Source organism: Daphnia carinata, chromosome 6, assembly GCF_022539665.2.
Source record: "Daphnia carinata strain CSIRO-1 chromosome 6, CSIRO_AGI_Dcar_HiC_V3, whole genome shotgun sequence".
NCBI lineage: Eukaryota > Metazoa > Arthropoda > Branchiopoda > Diplostraca > Daphniidae > Daphnia > Daphnia carinata.
The window spans coordinates 1,922,162-1,948,327 of record NC_081336.1 but is presented as its reverse complement, the minus strand read 5'-3'; the positions used below and the strand labels follow the sequence as shown (position 1 = coordinate 1,948,327).

General features: G+C 41.2%; 2 protein-coding genes across 5 annotated transcripts in view; one reads left to right on the top strand and one right to left on the bottom strand.

Annotated features, from left to right (window-relative positions):
• Positions 1–26,029, top strand: part of LOC130690264 (NADP-dependent malic enzyme-like) — a 28,994-nt gene extending 2,965 nt beyond the window's left edge. The window contains exons 1-9 of one of the 4 annotated variants that reach the window (XM_057513268.1): positions 20,955–21,037; positions 23,421–23,643; positions 23,716–23,874; positions 23,943–24,305; positions 24,366–24,677; positions 24,744–25,112; positions 25,179–25,349; positions 25,419–25,542; positions 25,606–26,029. In XM_057513268.1, the coding sequence (XP_057369251.1) occupies positions 20,970–21,037; positions 23,421–23,643; positions 23,716–23,874; positions 23,943–24,305; positions 24,366–24,677; positions 24,744–25,112; positions 25,179–25,349; positions 25,419–25,542; positions 25,606–25,736 (1,920 nt within the window). In that variant the 5' untranslated portion in view covers positions 20,955–20,969 and the 3' untranslated portion in view covers positions 25,737–26,029. Of the gene's footprint in view, positions 1–20,954; positions 21,038–21,594; positions 21,753–22,530; positions 22,692–23,420; positions 23,644–23,715; positions 23,875–23,942; positions 24,306–24,365; positions 24,678–24,743; positions 25,113–25,178; positions 25,350–25,418; positions 25,543–25,605 lie in introns of those variants that run through there. The other 3 variants (XM_057513267.1, XM_057513271.1, XM_057513269.1) reach the window with 3 other exon arrangements.
• Positions 174–22,106, bottom strand: LOC130690261 (cubilin-like). The gene is made up of 15 exons (XM_057513263.2): positions 21,846–22,106; positions 9,627–9,744; positions 9,122–9,323; positions 7,695–7,987; positions 7,087–7,261; positions 6,192–6,251; positions 5,460–5,815; positions 5,099–5,380; positions 3,544–3,730; positions 3,442–3,471; positions 1,894–2,084; positions 1,597–1,804; positions 980–1,013; positions 685–904; positions 174–613 (listed from the first exon to the last, which is right to left on the bottom strand). The coding sequence occupies exons 2-15, from the start codon at positions 9,742–9,744 to the stop codon at positions 561–563; spliced, it is 2,409 nt and encodes an 802-aa protein (XP_057369246.1). The 5' UTR covers positions 21,846–22,106; the 3' UTR covers positions 174–560.
• Positions 26,030–26,166: the final 137 nt, after the last annotated feature.

The window sequence follows — 26,166 nt, the reverse complement described above, 5'->3', positions numbered from 1 at the left end:
TTTTCATCTTAGCCTGGGGCATGGGGGTTGGGGGCCTAACAAAAAAAGACTAGACTACTTTTTCCAGACATTTTTCGTAACACCTGAGGCATTAGCAAAAGGTGTCTGGACTTAAAACTACCCTTCCCTACTTTTTGCGTTTTTGCGCCAAACACAGGCCGAACCAATTTAAAAAAGGTAAACAATTCATATTTTTTACCCATAGATGGCTTTTAAAAAAAAATCGGGTGTTCTTCTTTTTATGCAGGATACTGTACCCTTGGAACAAGGTAAATGAAATAGGACTATTTCTAAGGAGAAATAGGACTGATGCCGAGGAGAAATAGGACTGATGCCATGGAGAAATAGGACTGTCCTAAAAGTTTTTAAAAGTAAGTCCTATTTCTCCCAGTCCTATTTCTCCAGTTCTATTTCGTTTCAGTCCTATTTCACCGCCAATCGGCATCATTGATGGCCAAGATACAACTGTTTAAACGGTAGTACACAATAGATAAGAATAAGTTTAAAATCAGATGAAAACAATATCTGCTAGTAGCAGGTTTGGTTTGGCACTTTTGGCACTATGAGACCAGGTATGCGACCAGACAGAACAGCAGGATACATCCAACTGGATCTGTAAATTGAAGCAAAACATTCAAAAATTAGTAATCCATCTCGTGATCAGAACCATGCCAATGTCTGTACATGGAGTATTGGAAGCTGGAGCTGAGCTTCGCCGGGGAGTAATGGTAACAGCATCAGCTACCGGAATGAATTGATAGCTAGCAAAGAATCCTGTCCCGTCGAATCGGTCGTAAGATTTGAACGTCACAAGGAAAAAGGCTCCGTCCGATTCCATTTTAAGATCTTTTTGCAAGCCGCAATAGCGGGGCAATTTGCGATCCACCGTCATGAAATTGGACACCTAGAACAACAAAAGCCATTCAAACACAATACGGAAAGTCTCTACAACCGAAACAAAACAAATAAATTTAAATACCTCGACAAAATCGCTGGCTGACGTCAGTCCACACCTGTCAATAAAACGACAAATAAAAATTTAATAGCAACATTTTTTGACAGCAGAAATTCCACAATTAACTTCAGCGTCGACGCTTTTTCTTCTCCCTTCCAACGTCTCTCAAGCTGTCATCACGTAGACAGCACAAATAGCTACGTAAGAATATCTTGTATAACGATGACAGCAGACTACACACTGTGTGACATTTTTCTTATCTAGCTAAACAATAAAGTGGCCCGTACGACAAGGTAAACAGAAAAGAAAACAAAAAGAAAAAAGCAAGGACGTGTAAGCTTTAAAAGGAACGATGATGTACGACCGGTGAGTTACACGTTCGGCACTGAACATGCTGTCGTGAAAACCCGGCAAAATGCACAGAAAACATACATTCAACCTAATCGATTATTGATTCTTCATCTTGAGAAAGACGTTAAAAGTTATTGACTGCACACCTATAGTACGTACCTTTTTTTTATTTCTTTTCACTGTCCATTTCCTTCCACCCAGCAGCAAAAAAAAAAAAATCCGCCCCCCCCCCCGGTCAATAGGAAAAATAACATGAATGGATTCTATCGGTTAAAGAAATCGATACTTACGGGATCTCGCCTACAACGTCAAAGTATGGAAACACAATTTTCACACGTTCTCCGACCTGGGCGTGAAAGAAGTAGTGGCACTCCGTGTCGCGTGGATAGAACCCAGGGAAATTGGGGCTCCAAAAAGTGCCGTTGGTCGACTTGGTGCTGTTGTATCGGAAGGCACACGGGCTGCTAGAAATTTGTTCTCCAGTCGTGATCCCGAAATCTAAAATAAAATAATAAGAAAAAAAACATTTTTTTTTGTGTGCATGTGTGTGTCAGAATCGACACATTGTGTTGGCAGTAACAATTTACTGGAGACAAATGAGTAGCGCGCTTTGAATCCACGAGATCCTCTAGAGTCGGTGGTGCTGTTGAAGTGCATCGTCATGGCGGGCGAATTGGACATGAGTTCACGCGGAATCCCAAATCCGCAGAAATCATCAATCTTTTCTTTGTTGCCACCGACTGAAGTGAAGGCTGTCATGCGATCCGCACCATCGCAACTAAAGTTTGGACGCACAAGTGCAAAAAAAATAAATATGACGAGCCAATAAAATTGATATAAAAGCCCTTTAAATACATACATTTTATTTTAAATTTAAAGTAAAAAAAGGATCGAATAACACAGATCTATGTATTTAGAATGCTTTTTCTTTAAACTGTTTGTTGTCTTTTTTACGAGGAAATCGAATTTCATTCAAATTTTTGCATAAATCTATTCTCTCGAGCCTCCCTTCCACTTGAAATTCGATATCTGCACTAAAAATCCCTTAAACCGCGGCCGGAAATGGAAAAAATGTCCGTCGACAACGGCCATCGTTGTGAAATGAATACGTCACAACTGCATTTATTTTGTTTTTTAATTCCGTAAAACCTACGGTGAGCTGATAAGTTAAGATATAGAATTTTATGGAGCCCCTTTCCAATCCTTTTAATATGAACGAGTTGGGGAGCTTTAAAAAAAAAACAACAAAGTTTTGCATTCATTGTCGATGCAACAGAAAATAGAGTAGATACATTTGGGTGTGTGTGTGGCGTAACGGAAACACTCTCAAAGATTGAACAGCTGAACAAACATGCACAAAAAAAAAGAAATATCACATTTTCAGCCCTACTTCTCGTTTCTTTTTGCTTCTATATTCTACATCTCTTCTACATGGCGTTATTATTTTTTTCTTCCTTTTGTTTCCAAGTAAAATTAAAACCAGTTAGACGACACGTCGCCGTTGCTAGAGTTTTAACGCAATCTAATTCAACATTGAAATTAATCGGCTTTTCGACGCAGGCGAAATGGTGAGCGACTCTGCCCCCTCCCCCCCACCCCTCCGCTGGCTCGTCGTCGGGATTACACAAATCATCGAATAATCGATTTAAAGTTAAAACCCATAAAATTTCGCATGAAATGGTGTCGCAAGGCGGAAGTACAACGTTCATCAATTGAAAAGGAACTGCAACTGTACGCAAATGGTATGCTGGATTTAACGGCAACCATACCGTCCTGCCAAGTCAACCAGATTTGAAATGCTGTCCTCTCATAAAATTCAAAACAATGCAATTCAATTCTTTTTCCCTACACAATACGGAACGTCTCTCTACTTTTTCTGTCCGACATTCTCCCACTTAGAAAACTTCTTTCGCTTTAACATTAATATTACATAGCTATCCTCGATGCACTTTTATTTTTTTCAAGTTTGAACCACCAACACAAAAGGAGGCAAACTTGGTTGCGCAATAAAGTACAACATCCCGTTGAATATAATTCTGCCATCGGCTACTTTTACTCGCTACTTTCAAAGACATCCTCCATTTTCTATTTGATAATTCTAAAGTCTAATTTTAACATAAAAAAAAACATATTACCTTTGATTCAGCCACGGATGATAAGGTTTCCTGTATGAGAAAAAAAAAGGGAGAAAAGAAATGAGGGCAATGGTTTGATCAGATCAAATAAGGACAATTTACTCGCTGAGATCGTCGTTCGGATGATGGAGAGCAAAATCGATGAAGCTGATTTGGACGCGTTCGCGGCCGTGACCCCGGAACTCGTAATTGCAGTTCATAAACGGGCCGTAAGCGGCAGGATAACCGGGCGACGTGAACGTGCCGTTCTTCTCAACGTCGCTGTGGAAGAGAAGATCACACGGCGAGCCTGTCGTCGTTAACGCCAATCAAAAGAAGAGAAAGAAAGAAGAAAAAAAAGAGAGAGACACAACATTTAGTATCAAAGATAACTGAAATACAATTAGGGCTCTATCTCTATCGTTGATTGCTATGCCACAGGGGCCGCACAATGGCTTCTCCTTTCATATTTTGTTCTTCTTCGATTTCGTGTTATGATCACGCGGGAGTCGTGCGTCTAATTCGAACGCTATACATGTAGAGCTACGCAATCGTTTTTCTTCACATACCCACTAATAATAAAAATAACAATGAATTAAATTTGATACATAAACGGAGGGGTTGACTACCAGCTAAAAAGCAGAGGGTTGCATAGAGTCCGAATCGAAAACAATAGAACATGACGCACAAAAGTTACGTCATATTTTGAATATAAAAGAAACATTATGTTAATGTTGAGAGGGTAGGGGCGCCTCTGTTTGTCCAACATAATCGACGCGTCTGAAAACACAAGAGGGATCGTTTGATGAAATACAACAACAAGTTTCTCCAGTTTTGGTTCAAGTTTTCACTTTTGGCTCCCCCTAGTTGAATTCAAGCTCAATGAAGAGAGCCAGTTTTTTCCTTTTTCTTGTATGAAAAAAAAAAACTGAACAAAAGAAGCTCTCTTGTACAATAAGAAACGAACAAAAAAAAACCGGGGGGAGTAGCTAAAGAATGAAAGCAATCGCAAGAATCAGCATATGTGTCTCCAGCAGTAATTGGGTGCTGACGGGGAAGAGAGGACTGTCAGGGACGAACAGAAAAAAACAGACGTGCTTTCTCGAAAGCCATTCAACAGCGTAGGTTAGAAGAGGGCGACACAATCTCTCTCCACTATGATCCCAAAAGTCACACACACACACACACGAGAAAATGAAAAAAAAAATGAAAAAGAACGTGCGTGTTGGGTTCACCATTCAAACGCCAATGGCAGCCAACTACATAATGGAATAAAGAAAAATAAAAGGAGCTTTTTTTTTTGAAAAAAAAAGAAGAAATGCGATGCAAGTTCTAATTCCTTGCAACAGATAACAGCTATACAAAGTCGGGTCCCTCGCAAGGTTGCCATGTTCCAGGAGCTCCGCTATTATTGCCAAGGGTTTATCAAACAAACGTTATGCAATTCGAAAATGTCAACTCCCCTATTTTACATTTACGTAAAAAAATAAATAAAAGGGCGAATGAACAGATCTGATGCGTGCCAACCTTTTTTTTTCTTCCTTAAGACTTTCAAATGACTACCGACATCCCGCGCGCGTTTGTTGAGGCGCTGCGCTTATTTGAAACAGCGTCGGTAATTCGACGAACGCGAAATGAAAACAATTAAATTAAACGAGAGCGTGAAGGTTGTTCCTACTTGTGTTGGTGTCCAGGCTGAGATTAGACTGCGCGTCGCTGATCTCTGGCGTCGCTGTCGTCGTCACGGCGGCTTTTAACAGAAATTTCGACATCTTCGGCGCCAACGGCGTCTGCCTGACCGTCCATCGGGTCGTCGATGTTGCTGGCGTCGTTCGAAATGTCGATGTCCACGTCGGCGTCGGTTTGGTGGGCACCACCTGGACCTGGCGGATCGATGGTGTCGTCACGTACATCGCACGACTGAAAGGGATCGTCCTGGCCGTTGGGGGCGTTGTCATCACTAATTGAACAAACGAAAGAACATTTAAAAACAAAAAACATCATAGGTTAAAAATCGTAAATTGCGATGGAGTGTTTACATGTGCGCCGTCTGGTGGTGGTAGTGGTTTTTGCGGTCGATGTCGTCGGGGTCGACCAGGTCGTGGACGAAGTGACAACTGTCGGTTTGATTGTGAAATCGTCTTCATTGTCTTCCTTTTCTTCGACAATGTCGTCGTATTCATCAGCGCCTCTGGCGGCCGGAAGGAAGCTGTAGCGGCCCTCAAAGCCTTCGAACGTGTGCTCCAATGAACTGGAAGAATAGAACTCGACGAGAAGGGACGACGAAGAGGACCACAATTCAGCGTGATGAATGACGCCGCACAGGTGAGCAATGACGGGCGACTGGACGTCGCCACCGTCGTAGACTTTCACGCCATCTTCGCTCCACAAGCAACTGTTGGACGTTTTTGAAATACAATATTAAACATTTTTTGCAAATATCATTTATATATGTGAATGGGACAGGGATTGATTGATGCCACTTTAACGCCATCTGTCGATAATGGCGACAAAAATTGACAGGTTCGATCTTTTGTTTGCTTCCCGCCATGGAGGACATTTTTTTCAATATAGTCTACTGCCATTTACCAGTCAATTTTTGTAACTTTTGCAAGCGGGATGCCAAAAAAAAAACATCGTGATTTCCCGCTCACATCGTTTTAAACGTATTAACTTATACACGCTATAACTATATCTTGCAAAACAGAAATTCGCAGACAATAATAAATGACGCAAGAGGGTCATTTAAGGAATCCAAAGAACGCCATTACCTGACATCTTCCTCTCCGAGGATCAGTTTCTCAAAGCGAATCCCGACTCGTTCTTGATACCTGAAAATGAAAACAAAAAACGATTTCATTTTACGTCATCCAATAGGAAAAACGAAATATCAAACATTTCAACAAGAACAAGGAAGCTGCTCAAATCGTCTCTGCCAAAACACATACTCTGTCAACTTCCACCTTCGCTTTTTAATAACAAAGACAGAAAAGCGCATATTCACTGACGTGTTTTTGCCTCTCGTTCAAAATACATCCTCATCCGAGAATGAGATCAGTCTCGACGACAAAATCAAAGCTCCATTTATTCAGCAGCCTCCCATCTTCCCAAGAAAACTTTCGATATTGCTCCCTCCGCCCCACCCCACACACACACAAAATTGTCTCGCATCCTTCGATAACGAAGCAAGAAAATAAATAAATAAATAAATAATGAAAGAACGTAAAAGAAAACACACAAAGAGACTGGCGTTTCGGGTCATTAATACAATTCGTAATCATCTTGTGTTGCTTGTAGCGCTAATAGACATGATATTGTGTATCTCTATTTCGTCGGTATGCCCTCACAGGCAGGGCTGCAACGTCTGGGCGACACACACCAGCGTGTACACACAAGCAGCCCTTAATAGCAATCAAAAACAGACCCATGCTTCCTCGTCTCCTCCCCTTCCCCTTTCTTAAAGAAAAAGAGAAAAGACACACACAGGAAAAAAGAAAAGAAAAAAAAGAAATTCCCTCCTGTTCTTTCCCTTTTTCTTAGCGTTACCCGGAAACATGGGGAAAGGGGGAGGCTTCCTTAAAACAAACGACGTCGGTTGCCGTTGGTTTCCGACCAATAATAACCAAGAAGGAGAAATAAATAAATAAAATGGTTTCCCCTTTTTACCTTCCATAGAAATGATAGAGACACCTGGAACGGGCTGGATACAACGACGGATATAATGGCGAATAAAATTTGTTGCTAGATGGCTGTTGATCTTGACGGTTCACAACGCCACCACTCATGAATACATAATCACAAACGGTACCACCAATCCTCTGCCCATCTGATCTGAATTTATCTGCAAATGAAAGAACAACAACAAAAACAAATAAGTTCATTCCATTCCCCCGTAAATATTATAACTTTGAAAAATGACATCAATCATAAGCCTCTCTCCCCGTTTTCCAAGATTATAAAGTCTGCGTTTAAAACCTTTGCCCGGACAAGCCAAGCGGATAGATAAAAAATCGAGATCGTTAGTTTAAAAAAAAACGGGAGGGAGAGAAGGACAAAAGTATTGGCAATGTCAGTGCAAAACTGCGTTACTGGGCAGCGTTCAAAACTACGCGCTCCCGCACATAATATATTGGCAAAGCTCATTCCCCTAATGAACTTTGCGTGCAAAAGCGAGGCGAGAAATCGATGCCCCTCCGCCAAAACTCCTCGCGGAGAACAAAAGAAACACACAAGTTTAAAAAACAAATAAAAAAGAAAATGATGTTGCTCAATACTTTTGCGTATGAATCGATAAGTGCCGTTGAATCCGTAGGGCTCGTAAGTTGAATTGGATGGCGTCGACACGAGAAGATTGGACGGCGGGTGGTTGGCGGTTAGCGCATATTTGTTCGTGAGAAACGCAACCACTAAACTGGGTTTGGCACTGTAATAGCGAACCGCCTGACTAGCGTGGCGGCCCGACCGTTTGGCCGGCAAGGAGCACAGGCGGCCATTCGATGGCGTTTGTTCGTTAATTTCACTTTGATCCAGGTGTAGATACAACGCCAAATGATCCCCATCTCCGCAACTATTGAAAACATACAAAACATACGAAAAAGATTCACTCAACATTCGACAAGAACAACAACAAAATGAGCAACAACAAAACAAAAACAAAAAAATAAGAAACGTTTTCGAGTTGTACACAGAGCAACACAATTACAGCTGAGAGCTATAGAAAACAAACGTACGGGCTGCCTATTTTTATCATTTTTTTTTTATATAGCGATCGCGCAACGCAAAGTGTCGATTTCACCTCCTCCTCTTCCCCATCCAAGTAGAAGGATTGTTGGCATTCAAACACCACGACTGTCATCATCTGTTCGTTGATAGCACGCCGAGCAAACCCCTCTCCCAACACTACCACCAAAAATAGGATGGCACCATACAATGAGATGAACGACGGGGCCCCTAACAATAGAACGACTCACTTTGCCCCTCGGGGGGGGGGGGGGAAGGTCTGTGGTGGTGTCTCACTTATTTCGATGGCACGTACGATGTGTGTGTACGATGATGAAGCTATATAATACAAATGGCACGCGCGCACCAACAACTTGTACACACACTCCTACACACACCCATACTCACACAATACAGACACAGATTACCAGTGTGTGATTTTTTTAGACTGTGATAGTTCTTTATTATGCGCGCGTGCGGGACCAGGCGGACTGTGAAAAGAGTGTCGGCCGGTACATATAAAAAAACGCGGAAGGGGGGGAGATCATTTTCAAGATGAAGGAGCAATAATAAACAAGAAAGAAAGAAATGATGAAAGAGACTAGGTCGGAAAGCGCTTTGACTATTATAGGGCCGTCAAGTGGTGCGGGCGAAAAAAAGGGGCGGCGGGGGTGCGGCGGTGTGCGAGAGCGGATAATCGCAGACGACAAAGTTCGTTGAATTATTATTATTAGTATTATTATTATGACGTACGACATACGCGGAGTGGAGAAATTGCGACATGACTTTTGCACGTCGATCGATACGCACTGACTTAGTGTTACAGTCCCTCTCTTTTGTTTTGTTTCAACATCTTCGTCACATCCGCCTTTGATGTGTTTAGCCCCGCACACACAAAATCCCGTTTTTTAATCCGACATTTCGGAAAGCGATTTTCGCGAAAGGGACGAGATCGAATGCAAAATGATGTGAGTGAACTTACGTGGATGTTGGAGGCAAGTTGAGATTCGTGATGGTCAATTCGACGATCCACGAAATGGCGGGGCCGTGTGCGGATGCGCCTGGCGCCGTGAACTTGTAGAGGACACACTCAATACCCTCGCCGTACGGTTTCGGGAAATCCAGACTACTGAACTGACCGAACGGCTGTCCAAATGTGCTTCCATAATAGACATATTCGCAACCTTTTCAAAACAATATTTATTTTTATTTATTTTTTTTTTCTTTAGTTTTAGTTTTAAGGTATGTAAGTTTTGACTGGAGGCGCACAAGAAGTCGGCCATGCCTTTTTGTGAAATTTAACGTGCGTCTCGTTATAAAAATTCTTTTTCCTCTCTTTCCATGTCGACACAATTAAAAAAAATTGATTGTAAATTGAAATCAAACTTAATCAATGTAAAAAAAAAATTAATACTGGCAGTTCTTAATAAAATGTTTGAAAGGATATAAAAAAAAAGATAGGTTCTTAAAAACTGCATTTTTTTTACCTGGGTGATTAATTGCTCCTCTCACTCCGACTAGTAAAGGTAGAACCAGTGCAGCAAACGCCGTCGAAATGTGATAAAGCAGGGGCTGGGTGACAAGTTCGATTGCAAACTCCATCATCTAATTTTCGAAAGCAAAAATAACGAATAAATTATTTTCTGAAGAAGAAAACGCCCCCCCCCCCCCCCCCCCAAAAAAAAAAAAAAATGCCCCAACTTTCCGACACGCACGTCATTTACATGATTAGCATTTCTTTTTTGTTAAAAAAAAAATGATAATAAAAATGTTATACTATCAAGGCCGGCGGTTGTTCTAGACGGCCGAATGTGAACCACAAGGTGCGTATGGCCAGTCAAAAACATCAGGCATAAAAAAAAAGGCCGCTACTAGGCAGAGTAGACATTTCGTTCTCTTTTTTTCTTATGAGGCAGCATCGATCCGTCCGTGCAGCTACGCGCACATAAAAAAAAATACAAGAGACATTTTATTTTATTTTTACTCACCGTCTTTGCCTGAGGTACCGACATTATTGTACGGCCGCGTGCACCTTTATGCGAAAGTGCCACGGATTTAATTTTAAAAAAACTCACTTCTGTATCAGCGCAATGTTGGAAATATGCATACATTAAATACGGAGTCGATACTAACGCGAAATTCCATAGGGGGCGGACGCCATACGCACTGCGATGGTGTTGTAATAAAAGATAATTCACCTCTTCATTGGCTATTGTTTTGTTTTTTTGTTTTGGAAAGGAGCTATTCGTATCGATCTGCGTTTGCCAGGAAAGAAATGTTTTTTAAGCTTCTCCTCTTCCATCTCTGCGATAGTTTTGAAAAATTCAAAAATAGTTTGTGGAAGCGCACAGCGTTGCAGAATTTTAATGTTTGTATCAATACATCGTAGCCGACGCTTTTCCTCGATCAAACTCAATCACACATCGCGCGCGTAAACAAAAAAAAAGACCAATGTTAGCGGTTCGCAGGCGATTCCCTTGTTCGCTAGTGCGTGTGCCAATTATTCTTGTTATTGCCAAGCAATCAGATTAGAAATAAAAAAATAAAGACGACACGCTTTGAGATTCTCCTTTTTTTGATGTACAAAAAAGAAGATCACAAAGAGAATTTAAAAAGAAAAAAAAAGAAAGGAGGGGAGGGGATTTTTAATGGACACTTCCGATCGAGAACCTGAGCCGAAATTGGGCCGAAACGAATTCCCCGTGCCGGCCGAAAACGATTTAGCCGCCCAGTTGCTCAACGTCGAGTTGGAATCGAAACATCACACGGCCGATGCCCAATCCAACGGAGTGAACACCAAAACAGATCGGGCCGCTTCGGAAACCCCTACACTCAAATCGGATTCCAGTCCGAGCGTCCAGCAATCCTCTGTCCGTCGTGAAACGTGAGCTATTTTAAAAACATTTTCGTGTGTCTGCGTGAAAGTAATCCATGGCATTTTCAAACCAAAAAGAAAAAAATGTTATGATGATCTATTTTGCTTGACATACCATGAATCCTGTCAACAGCTGGGCCTCTTTTTTTTTCAGAATTATTCCGGCTTCCCATAGAGGGCCAGCCATGGCTTCTATAAATCCGTTTTCATAGCGACAATCGATGCCAACCCCCTAGTTTCTTTTTCTTTTAAATTTGTTTATTTGTCATCGGCCATTGACGTCAGTTACGTTTTTGAGTACCTACCGAAAGACGCGAGATTTTGTTCACCTCATATTTTTGTTCGTTTTGTTTGTTTTTTTAAATTCATGTGTTCCTTCTTTTTAGTGAAACGATCATCTTGGAATCGGAGGGCAGTAGCAGCGGAACAGAAACGACAACGACCGTCACATTCCGGCTGGGAGGCAACACGGTCGGAACGGTCCAGCAATCGCAAACGAAAATCAAGAGCCATAAAATCAAAATTAAAATGGATGAAGTCAGCGACTCGAGCGTCGCTTCAAGGTAACCCCCTTCTTGCGTCATCATCATTTTCTCGTTTGGAACATCCCCTTTCTTTCTTTTTTTTTTTCAGCAACACCTTTTTGACCAGGGTTCACACACACACACACACACACACACACACACACACACACACAAAATTTTTTTTGTTTTCTAAAAAAAACTAGTAACTGACCTTTCGGTTTGCCTGGAAATGATTTTGAAAATAAAACGTGTTCAATTTCGTATGAGGAAATCGAGAACAATGTTTGGATGAGACGAGGGCAAGAAATTGAACCACTGTGAACTAACCACACCTTTCACGCAGAAACAGAACACTTTCACTGATAACGCGACACAAAAAAACGTGTGTTTTTCTTTCGAGCTTAAAAAAAACCGGAAAAAAGGACGTAAGCGAACGAAATTGCACGTCTGATCGGTACAGAGCACCGCCACCGACTGACGGAGAGGGTGGCGTCTCTACAGGTTTCACCATACAATGAGATGAACGACGGGGAACTACCCCGACAATAGAACGACTCATTTCGGCCTCCGTCTAGGGCCCCGCAATTGACACAGCTTATTGCGTAATAATAATCGGCAGACAGAATGCCGTCAATCCATTCTCTCTCTTTTTTTTTTTTTTTCGATGCGTTTTACATGGCGACATAATGCGGCTGGTGCCAACAAAAGGCCATCTCAGTAATGCGGCGCTCTTTATTTATATAGGAGCCACCGTCGACTTGGGTTGCAGCAAGGTCTTTGCGAGTGCTCGTGCAAACTGTTGGCTCTCCATAAGTTATACACCACCATCTTGAAATGGCCGCCCTTTAATGCACTAGTTTGCATGTTTTTGTAGAGTTAAAATTTTAAAAATTAACAAAAAATCGCACGCAAAATAACAACGTACTATTTCCCAGCTAATCTGCATAATGGCGAAAACATCAAACGATCTTTTGCGCAATTTTTTTTTTTTTTCTTCTTTCCCTCTGCATCGATGTTGTTATTTGCCCTTGTTTTACGGTATTATTAAAAGCCTTCTTCGGTGCTTTTCATGTCGCTAAGTGCCTATGGCTTCTTACTTTTTATGTCAGACGAACATTTTTTTTGTTACGTCGAGCGCTGCCTCTCTCTCTCTCTCCCTTCCTAACGTGCATTATACAGCGCAATAGAACTGCGGAAGCCACTTTTCTCTACCGTGTGCGCCATCATTTGAATTGTTAACGACGACGAATAGTTTCGCTTGTGAATTTCAATAAAAAATAAAAAATCCCAATTGTTGCCGTAGCGGTGGCAGCACAATCGACTTACAAGGGACACGCCCAGGTAAGCGACGATCGTGAAAAAAAAAATAAATAAAAATAACAGATCACGAGATGCGTCGTTTTGCCCAATATCCTACTATACTACACGTCTGGCAATAAATCATTTTTCTTTTATATAATACAATCTAACGTCGTACGAATATAACATATATAAGAGACCCGTGCGTACAATGATTCAATCAAGTTGGCCTCTTCTCATCCCTTCTTCTTTTTCCTATGCATTGCTTACTGAGAAAAGAGCCATCGTCGAAATCGAATCAGACTTGAAAGGAACTGGAAAAGACGCGCACAGGAAAAATTATTTCACGTTTAAATGTGAGACGGAAAAGGGTTGATTCAACACAGACGGCCCATTTAATCGCATCTATTCAATTAGGGTGAACACATTTTTAATTAAAAAGAAAAGAAAAAAAATCAAATTTAAAAAACGGCCATTTGATTACGGCGGATGGCCACGTTTTCGCATTTCATTAGACTGAACTCGAAATTTCATTTGGTGCTTTTAAAGTAACAACTCGGATCTATTACGATGATGCCACTTAGATGAGACGAAATTTGCACTTTCCAATGCGTCTCTTACATACTGTCCAGTGAATGCAAACAAATAAGAAACCAAAAAACTAAGAAAAAAAAAAAAGGAAATGAGAGGTCTCTCTCTCTGTGCAAAACGGAATCGATTCATCTTTGTCCGTCTATCTGTGTTATGTACTATAGTGAAGAGAGATTTCCTTCTTTTCTTTTTGTGGCTGCCATCATTCAAATTGGATTTGGATTCCCGCCATATTATTATACGCCAATGTTTTGTTTGTTCTCGATCGCCCCATTTTCTTGTTTCCTTCTTCCAACATCGATCGACCCAAACCCGCACAAGATTCACAACAGTTTGACCGGCATGCCGAAGACACGGGCCACACTACTATTCAAAGAAATAATCCCCATATTTTCGCTTATTGAACAAAACAACAATAAAAAAAAAAAAAAAAGAATCAAATGATGCAGATTCAAACGTTATGGCAAAGAAAAATAAAGCCTTTTGTTGTTGCGCCAGAACAGTGAATACAATTACACATCCCTTTTCTTGATCTCTTGCCGAATTTCTTTTGTTGATCAAAGACAAGGCAAAAACAAACGCCATGCTATTGAAAAACAAAACAAAAACAAAAAAAGAGAATTGCTTTATATAGCGTAGCAATAGACAAGAGCCAATCGTTAGAAGAGATACACGCAGAAGCTAAAATAAAAATGAGGAAGAAGTTCTATTTATTTTTGATCTGCCCCAATTTTCTGTCTCTTATTCGAAGATGAGGACCACCACCACCACCCCCTTGCTTTTCATAGACAAATGGCTCTCTCTATCACAGGCGCCTACCCACACACAAATCTAGTCATGAAGGCAAATGACAGAAAATTTTCTGTTAAGGGAGGTCGTCCCGGAGAAATGCCCGTGATTTTCCGTATCGATCGGGAGCGCACAATCTCGTCGAGGAAAATAAAATAAAATAAAAAAGGCGGGTTTTCAACGCCCACTAACCATTGAGAGTCTTTTTTTTTTCTAAACTACTCCCTCGCTCTCCTTCACATCTGCATGGATAACATAGAAACAGATGGTAATGGCTTCTTCCTTTAGCCGGCGTACGGAAACTATGAGGAAAAGAGCCAACAAAATAAAAGAAAACGAGTGGGGGGGGGGGGGGGGGACCAATCAATTCGTCGATTTTCTGCAACTGCAAATGAGTTCCTGATCGACTGACCGTCTTTTTTTTTTTGCATGTCTATGTCCAATCATCTCAAACGCGTCCCCCTCTCTCTAAGCACAATTGTATTTTCGAATCGAAGAAAATGAGACGGAGATCTTAATCTACGAGATACGCAGAAGGCAGGAGGGTTCGAAACTATTGACAGACACGGGCCATTATGCCACGACAAATGATGATGTTTTTCAGACCGCAACGGAGTAAAACTGCCCGTCTATAAATCTCGCACAGCCCTCCCCTGCCCCCAACGTGAAGGAGGGGGTGGGTGATCCCCCTGAAACTGGAAACAGGCCAGACGAATGACACGACATACGGGCAAACATCACGCACAAGAAGCGCATCTCCTTTCCCCTCTCAACTTCATCGTAGCCTCTCTCCAATCTGAATCTGAATCTGTTAGCATCCTAACCCACCCCCGCCCCCCACCTCACTTTTTTTTTTGTTTTTTTAAAGTCCATTTGAAAATGTTGGATGAAGGGCTATAAAAATAAGACACATCACTTATTTCGATGGCACGTCGTCATTGTATGATGATGAAGCTATATAATACAAACGGCACGCGCGCACCAACAACTTGTACACACACTCCTACACACGCACACACACACACACAGATACACACAATAGAGACTCAGATTACCAGTGTGTGACTTTTAGACTGTGATAGCTCATTATGAGGCGCGCGTGCGGGGGAGGTGAATGTAAAGAAAAACGCCCCAATTTCAAAGCACCGAACTAACCAGGCGGACTGTAAAAAGAGTGTCGGCCGGCACACATTAAAACGTGCAGGGAGGGGGAGATCATTTTCAAGATGATGGAGCAATAATAAACAAGAATGAAAGAAATGATGAAAGAGACTAGGTCGGAAATCGCTTTGACTTTATTATAGGGCCGTCAAGTGGTGCAGGCAAAAAAAAAAAAAAAAGGGCGGCGGCGTGCGGCGGTGCGCTAGAGCGGACAATCGCAGACGACAAAGTTCGTTGAATCATGTGACGTACGACATACAGTATCCTCCAGAAAAAAGAGGCACCCCCCGGTCGCCAAAAATAAAATAATATATTACTAGCGCTAGATGGCATTTAATTTTTGCAACATATAAACAAAAAAAGCATGCGTTTTTTTTTGTTTGTTTGTTTTGACGGCAAAATTCCAGACGGTTTGCCGATTTCCGATGTTTTTGTAATTTTGCTTCGAGCAAAATAAAGAAAACTGAAAATTTGAGAAGTCTGGAGAAAGGCACACATTGTCTGAATCGTAACCTTTTCCCAACCTCACTTTTTTTTCCAAATTTTCCGTTGTCGTATTTCTACCCGCAGGAAATATTAGGAAAACTTATTGGCCAAAGGCGATTTTAGAATGCAGACAATATTATTTTATGTTTTTTTAATTAATCTAAATTATTCAACAGAAAATTGTTAAGAAGACTATTATTTAAGTTAAGCAAACTGGCGAACGAAATAAGTTTTAGTATTTCGTTCACCAGCCATTATCATCAATTCATAATTGAAGCCTTTTTGTAATCGATAGATTTGAACTTAACTCTTCCCAAAAAAAAGACTCTTCTGCGCCGAGGGGGGGAAGGAAGGCGCATCGCCCTTTCCCTGTCCTCCCTTTCCCTGTGGACTTCTCCCTGTCCTCCTTTTTTTTTAACGTTCTGTGTCGTATGTTGTGCCCGGCACACAAACGATAATCGATCCCGAAAGCGTCGCCAAGAGTTTTTGGGCATCAGCCTTTTTTTTTTCTTCAATGTACTCATAAAAAAGGAAGAGAAAAAAAAAAAGAGAATCTTGGATTATTGGCGTGAAAAAGGCAAGAGGATGATCCAAACGACAGTAAAGAAAAAAAAAGCGGGAAAAATAGGATTTTTTTTTAATGTTACAATTTTTTTTTCAAAATAAAAATAAGGGTGAAAAATAATTTTAATACAAAAACTTCTTTTTTCCTCAAATCTGTCTTGTAAGTTAAACGCCGTGAGGCTCGTGAATCGATCGTCAGCTACAGTACCTACACAAAGTTTCCGGACAGCCGAGAGCGGCTTATGGAAAAACCGGTTTTTGTAAAATTCGCAGAAAATACAATAATCGTCTGATGTAGATGATTATTGGAATGAAATTGTTTGCAAAAAAAACTTTTATATAGGGTTTTTTTTGCGAATTTTTAATTCACGGGCAGGGCCGTTTAAAATTGGGGGATAAAGTTTCCGGACAGTCGAGAGGGCCAGTAGTGAATGGGGCTACTTTGGCTCTCATGTACACGACGATAAATGGGGCTACGAGGGCGTTATAGGGCTTAAAAAAAAGAGCATCACTTAAACTATAATGTAATATGAGATTTTGCATATCATGCCATATGCAAAATCACTCTAATTTTGAGTTAGAAACGGCAAATTTTTATTCCAAGAGAATTTGCGCTATCTTCCCAGCCCGCATAGTTGCCGATTTTCCTATTCATCTACATAATAAATCGGAGCGGAAAATATTTTTTTGAGCCTATAGCGGCTACTGTTGCCACCGTAGCGGCCTTGAATATTTTCCGCTCCAATTTAAAAAGTAAATAAGTAGGAGGCGCCCATTAAGTGGAGAGATGCGAAGACGAACGGATAAGTCAAGTAGAAAAGGGGGAAAAAAAAGAGGGAGATAAATACAAGTGTATACGATATACAAACGAGACACAAACACGGCCTTGTGCGTGTTAATAGTCGTTTGGAGTGACAAGCAAGAGGATCGAAATAGAAGCAAATTTTGAAGGGCACCAGTATTGTTTGAAATGCAACATGAAAACACCGAAGCTACATTTGACTATTAGTGAATAGACTAACGTCAATTTCCACTCCATCGACAAGACGTTTCAAGAGTCCAAAAGAGGAAAACAACAAAATTCGTTTAGAGCATCAAAATGTGTTTTGTTTTTCTTCCTATTAAATAAAAGGGGAAATCCGGTTGCCAGAGCAGAGCCGTTTTGTGTTTAAAAAAAGTAGAAACAGATCGAACAACATTTGGCAAGGTTATCGGAGGCAACTTCGTGCAAGATATTTGCGGGTTGCGGAACACGAAAAATGTGTCAGTTAAAACCTGCGCCATAATTCTCCCCTCGGTCTCACTCGTCTCCTCAGTGTTTTGTCGTATAATTTTCAACTACAGCAGTTAACGATGGCCAGAAGCGCCGGCCGTACACATCAAACAAACGTCGGTGTGTGTTCAGTTCACACACACACACACATAAAATTTTTTTTTGTTTTCTAAAAAAAACTAGTAACTGACCTTTCGGTTTGCCTGGAAATGATTTTGAAAATAAAACGTGTTCAATTTCGTATGAGGAAATCGAGAACAATGTTTGGATGAGACGAGGGCAAGAAATTGAACCACTGTGAACTAACCACACCTTTCACGCAGAAACAAAACACTTTCACTGATAACGCGACACAAAAAAACGTGTGTTTTTCTTTCGAGCTTAAAAAAAACCGGAAAAAAGGACGTAAGCGAACGAAATTGCACGTCTGATCGGTAAAGAGCACCGCCACCGACTGACGGAGAGGGTGGCGTCTCTACAGGTTGTGCTCTTCCCAAAAAAAAGACTCTTCTGCGCCGAGGGGGGGAAGGAAGGCGCATCGCCCTTTCCCTGTCCTCCTTTTTTTTTAACGTTCTGTGTCGTATGTTGTGCCCGGCACACTGGCTACTGTTGCCACCGTAGCGGCCTTGAATATTTTCCGCTCCAATTTAAAAAGTAAATAAGTAGGAAAGCCGGCAACCATGCGGGTTGGGAAAATAGCGCAAATTCTCTTGGAATGAAAATTTGCCGTTTCTAACTCAAAATTAGAGTGATTTTGCATATGGCATGATATGCAAAATCTCATATTAGATTATAGTTTAAGTGATGCTCTTTTTTTTAAGCCCTATAACGCCCTCGTAGCCCCATTTATCGTCGCGTACATGAGAGCCAAAGTAGCCCCATTCACTACTGGCCCTCTCGACTGTCCGGAAACTTTATCCCCCAATTTTAAACGGCCCTGCCCGTGAATTAAAAATTCGCAAAAAAAAACCCTATATAAAAGTTTTTTTTGCGAACAATTTCATTCCAATAATCATCTACATCAGACGATTATTGTATTTTCTGCGAATTTTACAAAAACTGGTTTTTCCATAAGCCGCTCTCGGCTGTCCGGAAACTTTGTGTAGGTACTGTATTTCTTTGCATGACCAGTCCATCACGAACGAATCAGCACCTACAAACTCGTTTGACGTTTGAAAAAAAAAAAAAGGGGGAAAGCGACTCAACTGGAAGAAAAAAATCGCCTCGCTTGATACTTTCCTTACTAGATGTTGAGTGAAATGGCACAAATTGTTTTTTTTTTTTGTAACACGACATCGATCGCGCTCACGAAAAATATAAATCCCTTTTCTTTTTCCAACCCCCCGTGTTAAAAAATGAATAAGATAAGAGACCTGGAAAAAAGGCCGATGTTCGAAAAAGAAAATTTGACGTTCATCGATTATTCAAACAACTCGGTTCCTTGTTGAGTTTTCACGTTGATCCTACACTGCTCCCGTTTTTATATTTCACGCTCGACCCATTCCCTATGTTTATTTACATATCGAACCAGATGTCGCTTCCCGCCTTTTTTCGAAACTTGAATAATTGACGAAATGATATGTCCCTATTATTTTCCCCGATAACGACAAAGTCAAAGGATTTTTTTTTTTTTTTCAAAAGACGTGCAAGTCTCCGTGACAAATTCGTACGTGACTCGGATGTACGTGAAACTGTCGCCCGAAACCACGAAAATAAAACAACACACCACCAAAATTGGGTTGAGAATAACCTCGGGTCAATAAGTCATCGCCATAGTTAAGAGAATCACAATAGACAGGTCATGTTCTATCAACACGATCATTGCGTATAGACAATCGAAAACGAGCCACAAACACACACCCCATACTTCTCGAATATGTTTCATCCTTTCAACATGTAAAAGACATCACGCACCAGCTTGCACCTCATATCAAAGTGCAGCAAACACGCTAAACAAATGATCCCCCCCCCCAAAAAAAAAACTTAGTAAATTCAATTAAAACAAAAAAAAAACGAAATCGCGAAAGAAAAAATAAAAAATGAGTCGTGTGGGTGGACGAGTGACAACGCTGCACATTCGCTTTCTCGTGAAATACACACACTAGACAGTTGTGTGTAGCAAGAAGCCCAGCTCTCAGTTCTTTGAGTTCTTTTGCTTCTCAATATTTATCAAGATCTTTATCCTTCTCTTGTTTGAATTCCCCTTTTCTTTTCTTTTTTTTCCCGTTATTTGCGGGCAACGAAGACAATCGACGTCATGTATTAAGAATAGAAGAAATCAATGCGAATATTGAAAAAGGAAAGGGTGGGACCGTTGCTTATTTTCTACCACCTCAACGCGAGTGTTTCAACAAAAAAAAGCTGGTGAAAAGGAATCGAAATGGGATTTGACTTTTCTGTGTGATGGCATCTATTTCAATCGAACGTGGGAAACAAACAAAAAATAAAATAAAATAAAAAGAGACTGAAAATAGATTGACAAAAGACTGGAAACGACCCAACATCTTTCATCGATCGACATGTCAATCGATATGGTGATCACTTCTCTACTGAGCCGATAATTACGCAAATTCGAGAGATGCGCTTCATTCACGTCCAAATGCCCTTTTCTTAAATAATTCATTTAACAGCATTCTCCTCTTAATTATTTACAAAACAACTGGCCAATTCAATGATCAAAAGAGCAGTCTGATTCCGCATTGGATTACACGAGCGGATTAAAAGCAGCTTTTGATTTCCACCGCAATAGAAAGACGTAAAAATATTTGGACATAAAAAATTGCTTAAAAAAAAATAGCAATATTTCGAGAGTCAAAAGTCGTGTAGCAAAAAAAAAAACGAGAAACCTTATAAGCTAAAATGTCGCTAATGAGCTTTACGATGAACGTGATGTGTGCGTTCCCCTTTCCACTTAAGACTCTCTTAACCAAAAGAAAAAAAAATGGCCCACAAAATAAAATTACTTCCTACACCTTTATTATTTTTTTTTACCTTCTTCCGTCACGCTCTGATATTCTCCATCAAAAAATGTTTTTTTCCCTTCCGCAATGGCATCACACCAATTTTTTTCTTTTATTTACTGCGTGTTCGAAAACAAAAAAGAAAAGGATGATCATTTATTGATGTTGTACGGATGACTGATTTGCAGCTAGAAACGTTGGCCTTATTACTGGACCTTAAAAGGCAACAGCTAGAAAAATGGGAAAAAAGTTGTTGTTGTCGGTGCACAACTTCTCTGAAGTGGTCCTGGAGCACAACATCGACGGACATGGGCAGCACAGTCTCAGTTGCTACTTGCTACGGTTGCATTAAACATCAAACATCATCACCTCTACCGTAAGTCACATATTTTTTACTTTTCCTATTTTGATTGGGTTTATTTGTTTTGAGATTTGTTACCACCCCCCACTATTTTTTGTGTGTACATCGACGATCGATCGCAATTCGAATGGTTCAATCAAGACACGCTGATTAGCTCATAAGACGAGCAATCAGATGAGTTGATTGTTTATGGGGGTTTCCCCTTCAACGTCAATGTTTTATTTTAGCCCAAGGCAGCCCTTTTAAAAGCAATTTTTTGCAACATGAAGATAGAAACGCCTCACTAAAGTCGGCACCTACAATTTCTGCGAACGTGGGGAATAGTTTAGCTTAATACACGAAGTGGAAGGCATCTTTTTATTAGGTTTTCGCTCATGGATCGACACCGCCAATGGACGTATTCGATTTTTGGAGGGAAAAAAAATTTGAAAAAAAAGAGAAAGTGGAACGTTCCTGCCACCTAGCGGGTAACCCAATTACCTACTCCCGAATCAAAAATTAATGGGTACGCATTACGTAAAAGCAGCAGATGCTCTAGGGGAACAAAATTTCAAGACTTTTGGGGTGGAAAAAAAAGAAAAGAAGATCGTAATCTCCAGTATTTGCTACAAAAAGGGTGTCACTAGAGGGACCGAATGTTCTGGCCTGTTAATTTAAAAAGCCTTTTGATCGTGATCTGCTTGCTGCAGAGTCTCATCGTCATTCAATTGTGTCACATCCAATTCACGTTGTGAGTAAACCCGTTTCGATCAAAAGACTCACACGAAGACACACACACACACGCGAGACAGCACAGTAATCGTATTCAAAATGGCGGACTTACCCACTACAGACGAACAGGGCCGTTGTAACATGATTTGGCATCCTAATTTGTTTTGTTTTTCGGCTTTCGGGCAACTGCGAGGGAGGAAGAACTGGATAGCCGGCATTTTCTTTTTTTCGCTGAAAAATTTGGAATTCACAACCGCTCCCAGGGTGTCCTAATTTCGGAAGAGGCTCGTCTCTGACGTCACGAAAAGTCACGCGTTTCTGGGCCATCGAACACGCCCCCTGCACAAGTCTCAAAGGGCATCCATCACCTTTCTCATCGAACCTTCTATACGGACATTGCCTCATTAACGTTTTTTTCCATGCCATTTAGTTCTCAAAAGAAATCTCTTTTGTAGCTTTGCAATTATCTCAGTCTTGTTTAGATTCACAATTCGAGCGTTTCTTTAATATAGTTCATTGACTTAAAAGAACAGGTAAGATGAAACGTTAGAGTTTCTTCGGAGCGTGGACATTTTGCTGCCGCCACAGAAAAAATTTGCACAGCCTGACGTGGTTTTGTTCGTCTGCTAGAGAAAGAAAAAGTGGGGGGAATGGCGGGATCCTGCGACTGCGCTCCAAGTTCGGCCATTTTGCTCCGCCTTCTTTATCCTTTACACCGTTTGAGCTACTCGCTACTTGTCCCGATAATCCACAGACAAAAATCGAGAAATTTCATTTTACTCACCTCAACGGTCAGTCAGGACCGTGAGAAGCAAACGGTTAGCAGAGGGCAATCAATCCTAGCTGTTTTTCTGTGTGTCTCGTGAAAAGGGGTGGTTTCAGTTTCAATATTTTCAGAGATTCGCAGTTTTAAAATCAATCGGGTCGTGATGTTTAGTCTTCCTCTCCGGACCCTCACGTAAGTTATTCTTAGAATTCACCTAAACTGGTCATCCCAACTCTCAGTATTTTATTTCCTCGTAATTATTTCGCTCAATACCAAGAATTCTTACTACTAAGACCTCTAGAGATTTTGTATGAGTTTCTTTACACAATTCAATTTGGTTATTTTTACGTATACACAAAGCAGTCAGCTGTTTAGCTCGGCTTTGAACTGGTTCCTGAGAGGACCAAGTGATCACATGAGGCTCCGATAGATGACACCGGTTTCAACGAGATCGGCTGGATCATGAATTGCGTCATAGATCCCCCTAGTACAATGGAAATATTTTCTTCACGTTCCTCATTTTTTCCCTACTTCCTTGTCATGCCCGACGTGTGTCGCAGGATAAAATCTAGTCTGTTCGACTACCTGCTGTGGCGCTGTCGTTTCCGTTTTTCTAATGGCTATCTTTAGCATTCGTATAGGCACACGTGTAGAGTATAGTCGAAAAAAATGGATCGAAACGGGCCCGAGTCCAAGGGCATTAACGGCGCAGGCGTAGTCTATCTGTGTATCTGATGTATTTGTCTTATATCACCTCTAGACTGTCCTTGGATATCGCCCGTTCGAAGCAGTTGAACTTTTTCCCTATAGCTTTTTAATCTGTTGAAAGGAAATCGGTTGGTGAAACGACATCCTTCAATTGATAAGAAATATTTGTAATTCACTGCGCTCCCAATTCAGATTTGCATCGCATATTTTCAGACACTTGAGTAGCGGCAGTTGTAGCAATCAGCCCAGTGGTGTTCGACTTCTAGCCTCCTTGCAATCATATCTGGCCATGACGGACAACAACCATCAACAAGCCATGGATCGTCTGGGCCAGAGAACCTTCTTCCACAGCGACTTTAAAGGCGGAAACCACGACAACGTTTGCCCCTCTATGGTCCGTGGTATCGATTACATCCGTGATCCCCGCCTCAACAAGGTCAGTATCGAATTTCTGAACAAAGAAGATCGTTTGCCAATATTTCAATGCTAAACAGCTGTTTCGTTATAGGGTATGGCGTTCACTTTGGCCGAGAGGCAAGCATTGGGCATCCATGGACTAATTCCGCCCCGTTTCAAGACCCAAGAAGAACAGGTGGAACTTTGCTTGACCAACTTGAAGCGTTATGCTGAAGATCTCAACAAATACATTTACCTTATGGGCTTGCAGGTGTGTGACCCCATTTTTTTTTCAAGTATTTTTGAGTTTCTAAAATTCTAATGGGAACGTGTTTACAGGATCGTAACGAGCGTTTGTTCTACCGTATTCTTTCCGAGAATGTCGAGGAAATGATGCCCATCGTTTACACCCCAACTGTTGGTTTGGCCTGCCAAAAATTTGGTGTCATCTATCGCCGTCCTCGCGGTCTTTTCATCTCTATTCACGACAAGGGTCACATTTACAGCATGTTACGTAACTGGCCGGAGGAAGATGTCCGTGCTATTGTCGTTACTGACGGTGAGCGAATCCTTGGACTGGGTGATCTAGGAGCCTATGGTATGGGCATTCCAGTTGGCAAATTGGCCCTTTACACCGCGTTGGCTGGAATTAAACCGCACCAATGTCTCCCCATTGTTTTGGACGTTGGCACCAACACGCAGGTATTTCATTTTTGTTTAAATTGTATTTACTGAAATTATATTTATGATTTTATTCGACAGGAATTGCTGGATGATCCGCTCTACATCGGATTGAGGCACAAAAGAGTTACTGGACAGGCCTACGATGACTTGATTGATGAATTCATGACGGCCGTTGTCCACCGCTATGGTCAAAACACCCTCATCCAGTTTGAGGACTTTGGCAACCACAACGCTTTCCGTTTCCTAGAAAAGTACCGCAACAAATTCTTGACTTTCAACGACGATATCCAAGGAACTGCCTCTGTGGCCGTCGCTGGTCTCTTGGCTTCGCTCCGCCTAACCAAAACTAAATTGTCGGAGAATACTTTCCTTTTCCAAGGAGCCGGAGAGGTAACTGAGCCATGGAACACAGTTTTATGTCATGCGCATCTTCATTCTATTTTGAATTGAAATTAGGCTTCTATCGGTATCGCTCAGCTGATCGTCATGGCCCTCGAGAAAGAAGGTGTCCCACATGAAGAAGCGTTAAAGAAGATTTGGCTGGTCGATTCCAAAGGTCTGCTGGTCAAGGACAGGCCAGAAGGAGGTATCTCTGGGCATAAGAAAGAGTTTGCCCAGGATCATCCCCCGATGAGACATTTGGCCGATGCTGTCAAGAAGATTAAACCGTCGGTGCTGATCGGTGCTGCCGCTATCGGCGGAGCCTTCACACCAGAAATTATCAAAGATATGGCCTCCTTTAACGAGCGCCCAGTTATCTTTGCTCTGAGTAACCCGACTAGCAAGGCCGAATGCACAGCTGAAGATGCCTACAAATATACCGACGTAACAGACGAGCCTTACATAAAGAATTTATGTAATCTTAATTGTTTTTTGCTATTCCCAATTTAGGGAAAAGCAATTTTTGCCAGTGGCTCTCCTTTCATGCCAGTTACCTATAATGGGCAGACTTTTTACCCTGGCCAGGGTAATAATGCTTACATTTTCCCAGGCGTGGCGCTGGCCGTCATCACGACAGGCATCCACCATATCAAGGACGACATTTTTCTCATGGCTGCCGAGGTAATATTGATTTTTCTTTTAATATTCAAAATTTTTTTAAATAATTAACATTATTTCAACTATTTACAGGCTCTTGCCAATCGAGTGTCTGAGCAAGATTTGGCTGAAGGCCGTCTCTACCCACCTCTAGGTACAATTCGCGATTGCTCAACTGCTATCGCTGCTTACATCGCTGAACACGCATACAAGAATGGTAGTAAACTATATGCTGCATTTCACTTGATTGATTTCTAATTTTTTTCTTGTGAAATTGCAGGATTAGCGTCTACTTATCCAGAACCAGAGGACAAAGAAGCATTCATTAAAGCCCAGCTGTACGATTTTACATATGACAACAAATCAGCGCTGCCAGACGTTTACGAGTGGCCCCAACTTAGCAAATTTTAAATCCTTTCGACACTTTCAGAATCGTGTCGAAATCTTTCTAGATGTTAAAAAAAAACAAATTTCAAGAAGTCTGTGTGAACAATTATCGCTAAAACCAAGTACTCTTTAACCGAATACTGCAATTTAGGAACGAATCCAGAGATTAGAATCGATTTACTATCGTTTTCCATTTACGAATGGAGTGAAACAAACAAAAAACCAGATTTTTCTAAAGAACTGGGATGCTTTTAATGGATGTATACCACTTTCCCGGACGCACTGCATAGTGATACACGTTCAATTATTATTTCCAATACATGTGTTTGTTTCTTTTCCTGGGTCAAAAAGCAAAGTAACACTCATTCAAATTTCTTCACTACGTCGTCAACAACGTAAACATGTCTAGACATTTCGAGTGTCAAGATAAGACATGTAGTGGCTGTTAAAAACT

Coding starts and splice junctions, on each gene's coding strand:
- LOC130690261 (XM_057513263.2), bottom strand. CDS start 9,744: ATGATGGAGTTTGCAATCGAACTTGTCACCCAGCCCCTGCTTTATCAC. Junction 7,262..7,694: donor TTATCGATTCATACGCAAAA/GTATTGAGCAAC, acceptor TTTCATTTGCAG/ATAAATTCAGATCAGATGGG. Junction 1,014..1,596: donor GACGTTGTAGGCGAGATCCC/GTAAGTATCGAT, acceptor TTTTATTGACAG/GTGTGGACTGACGTCAGCCA.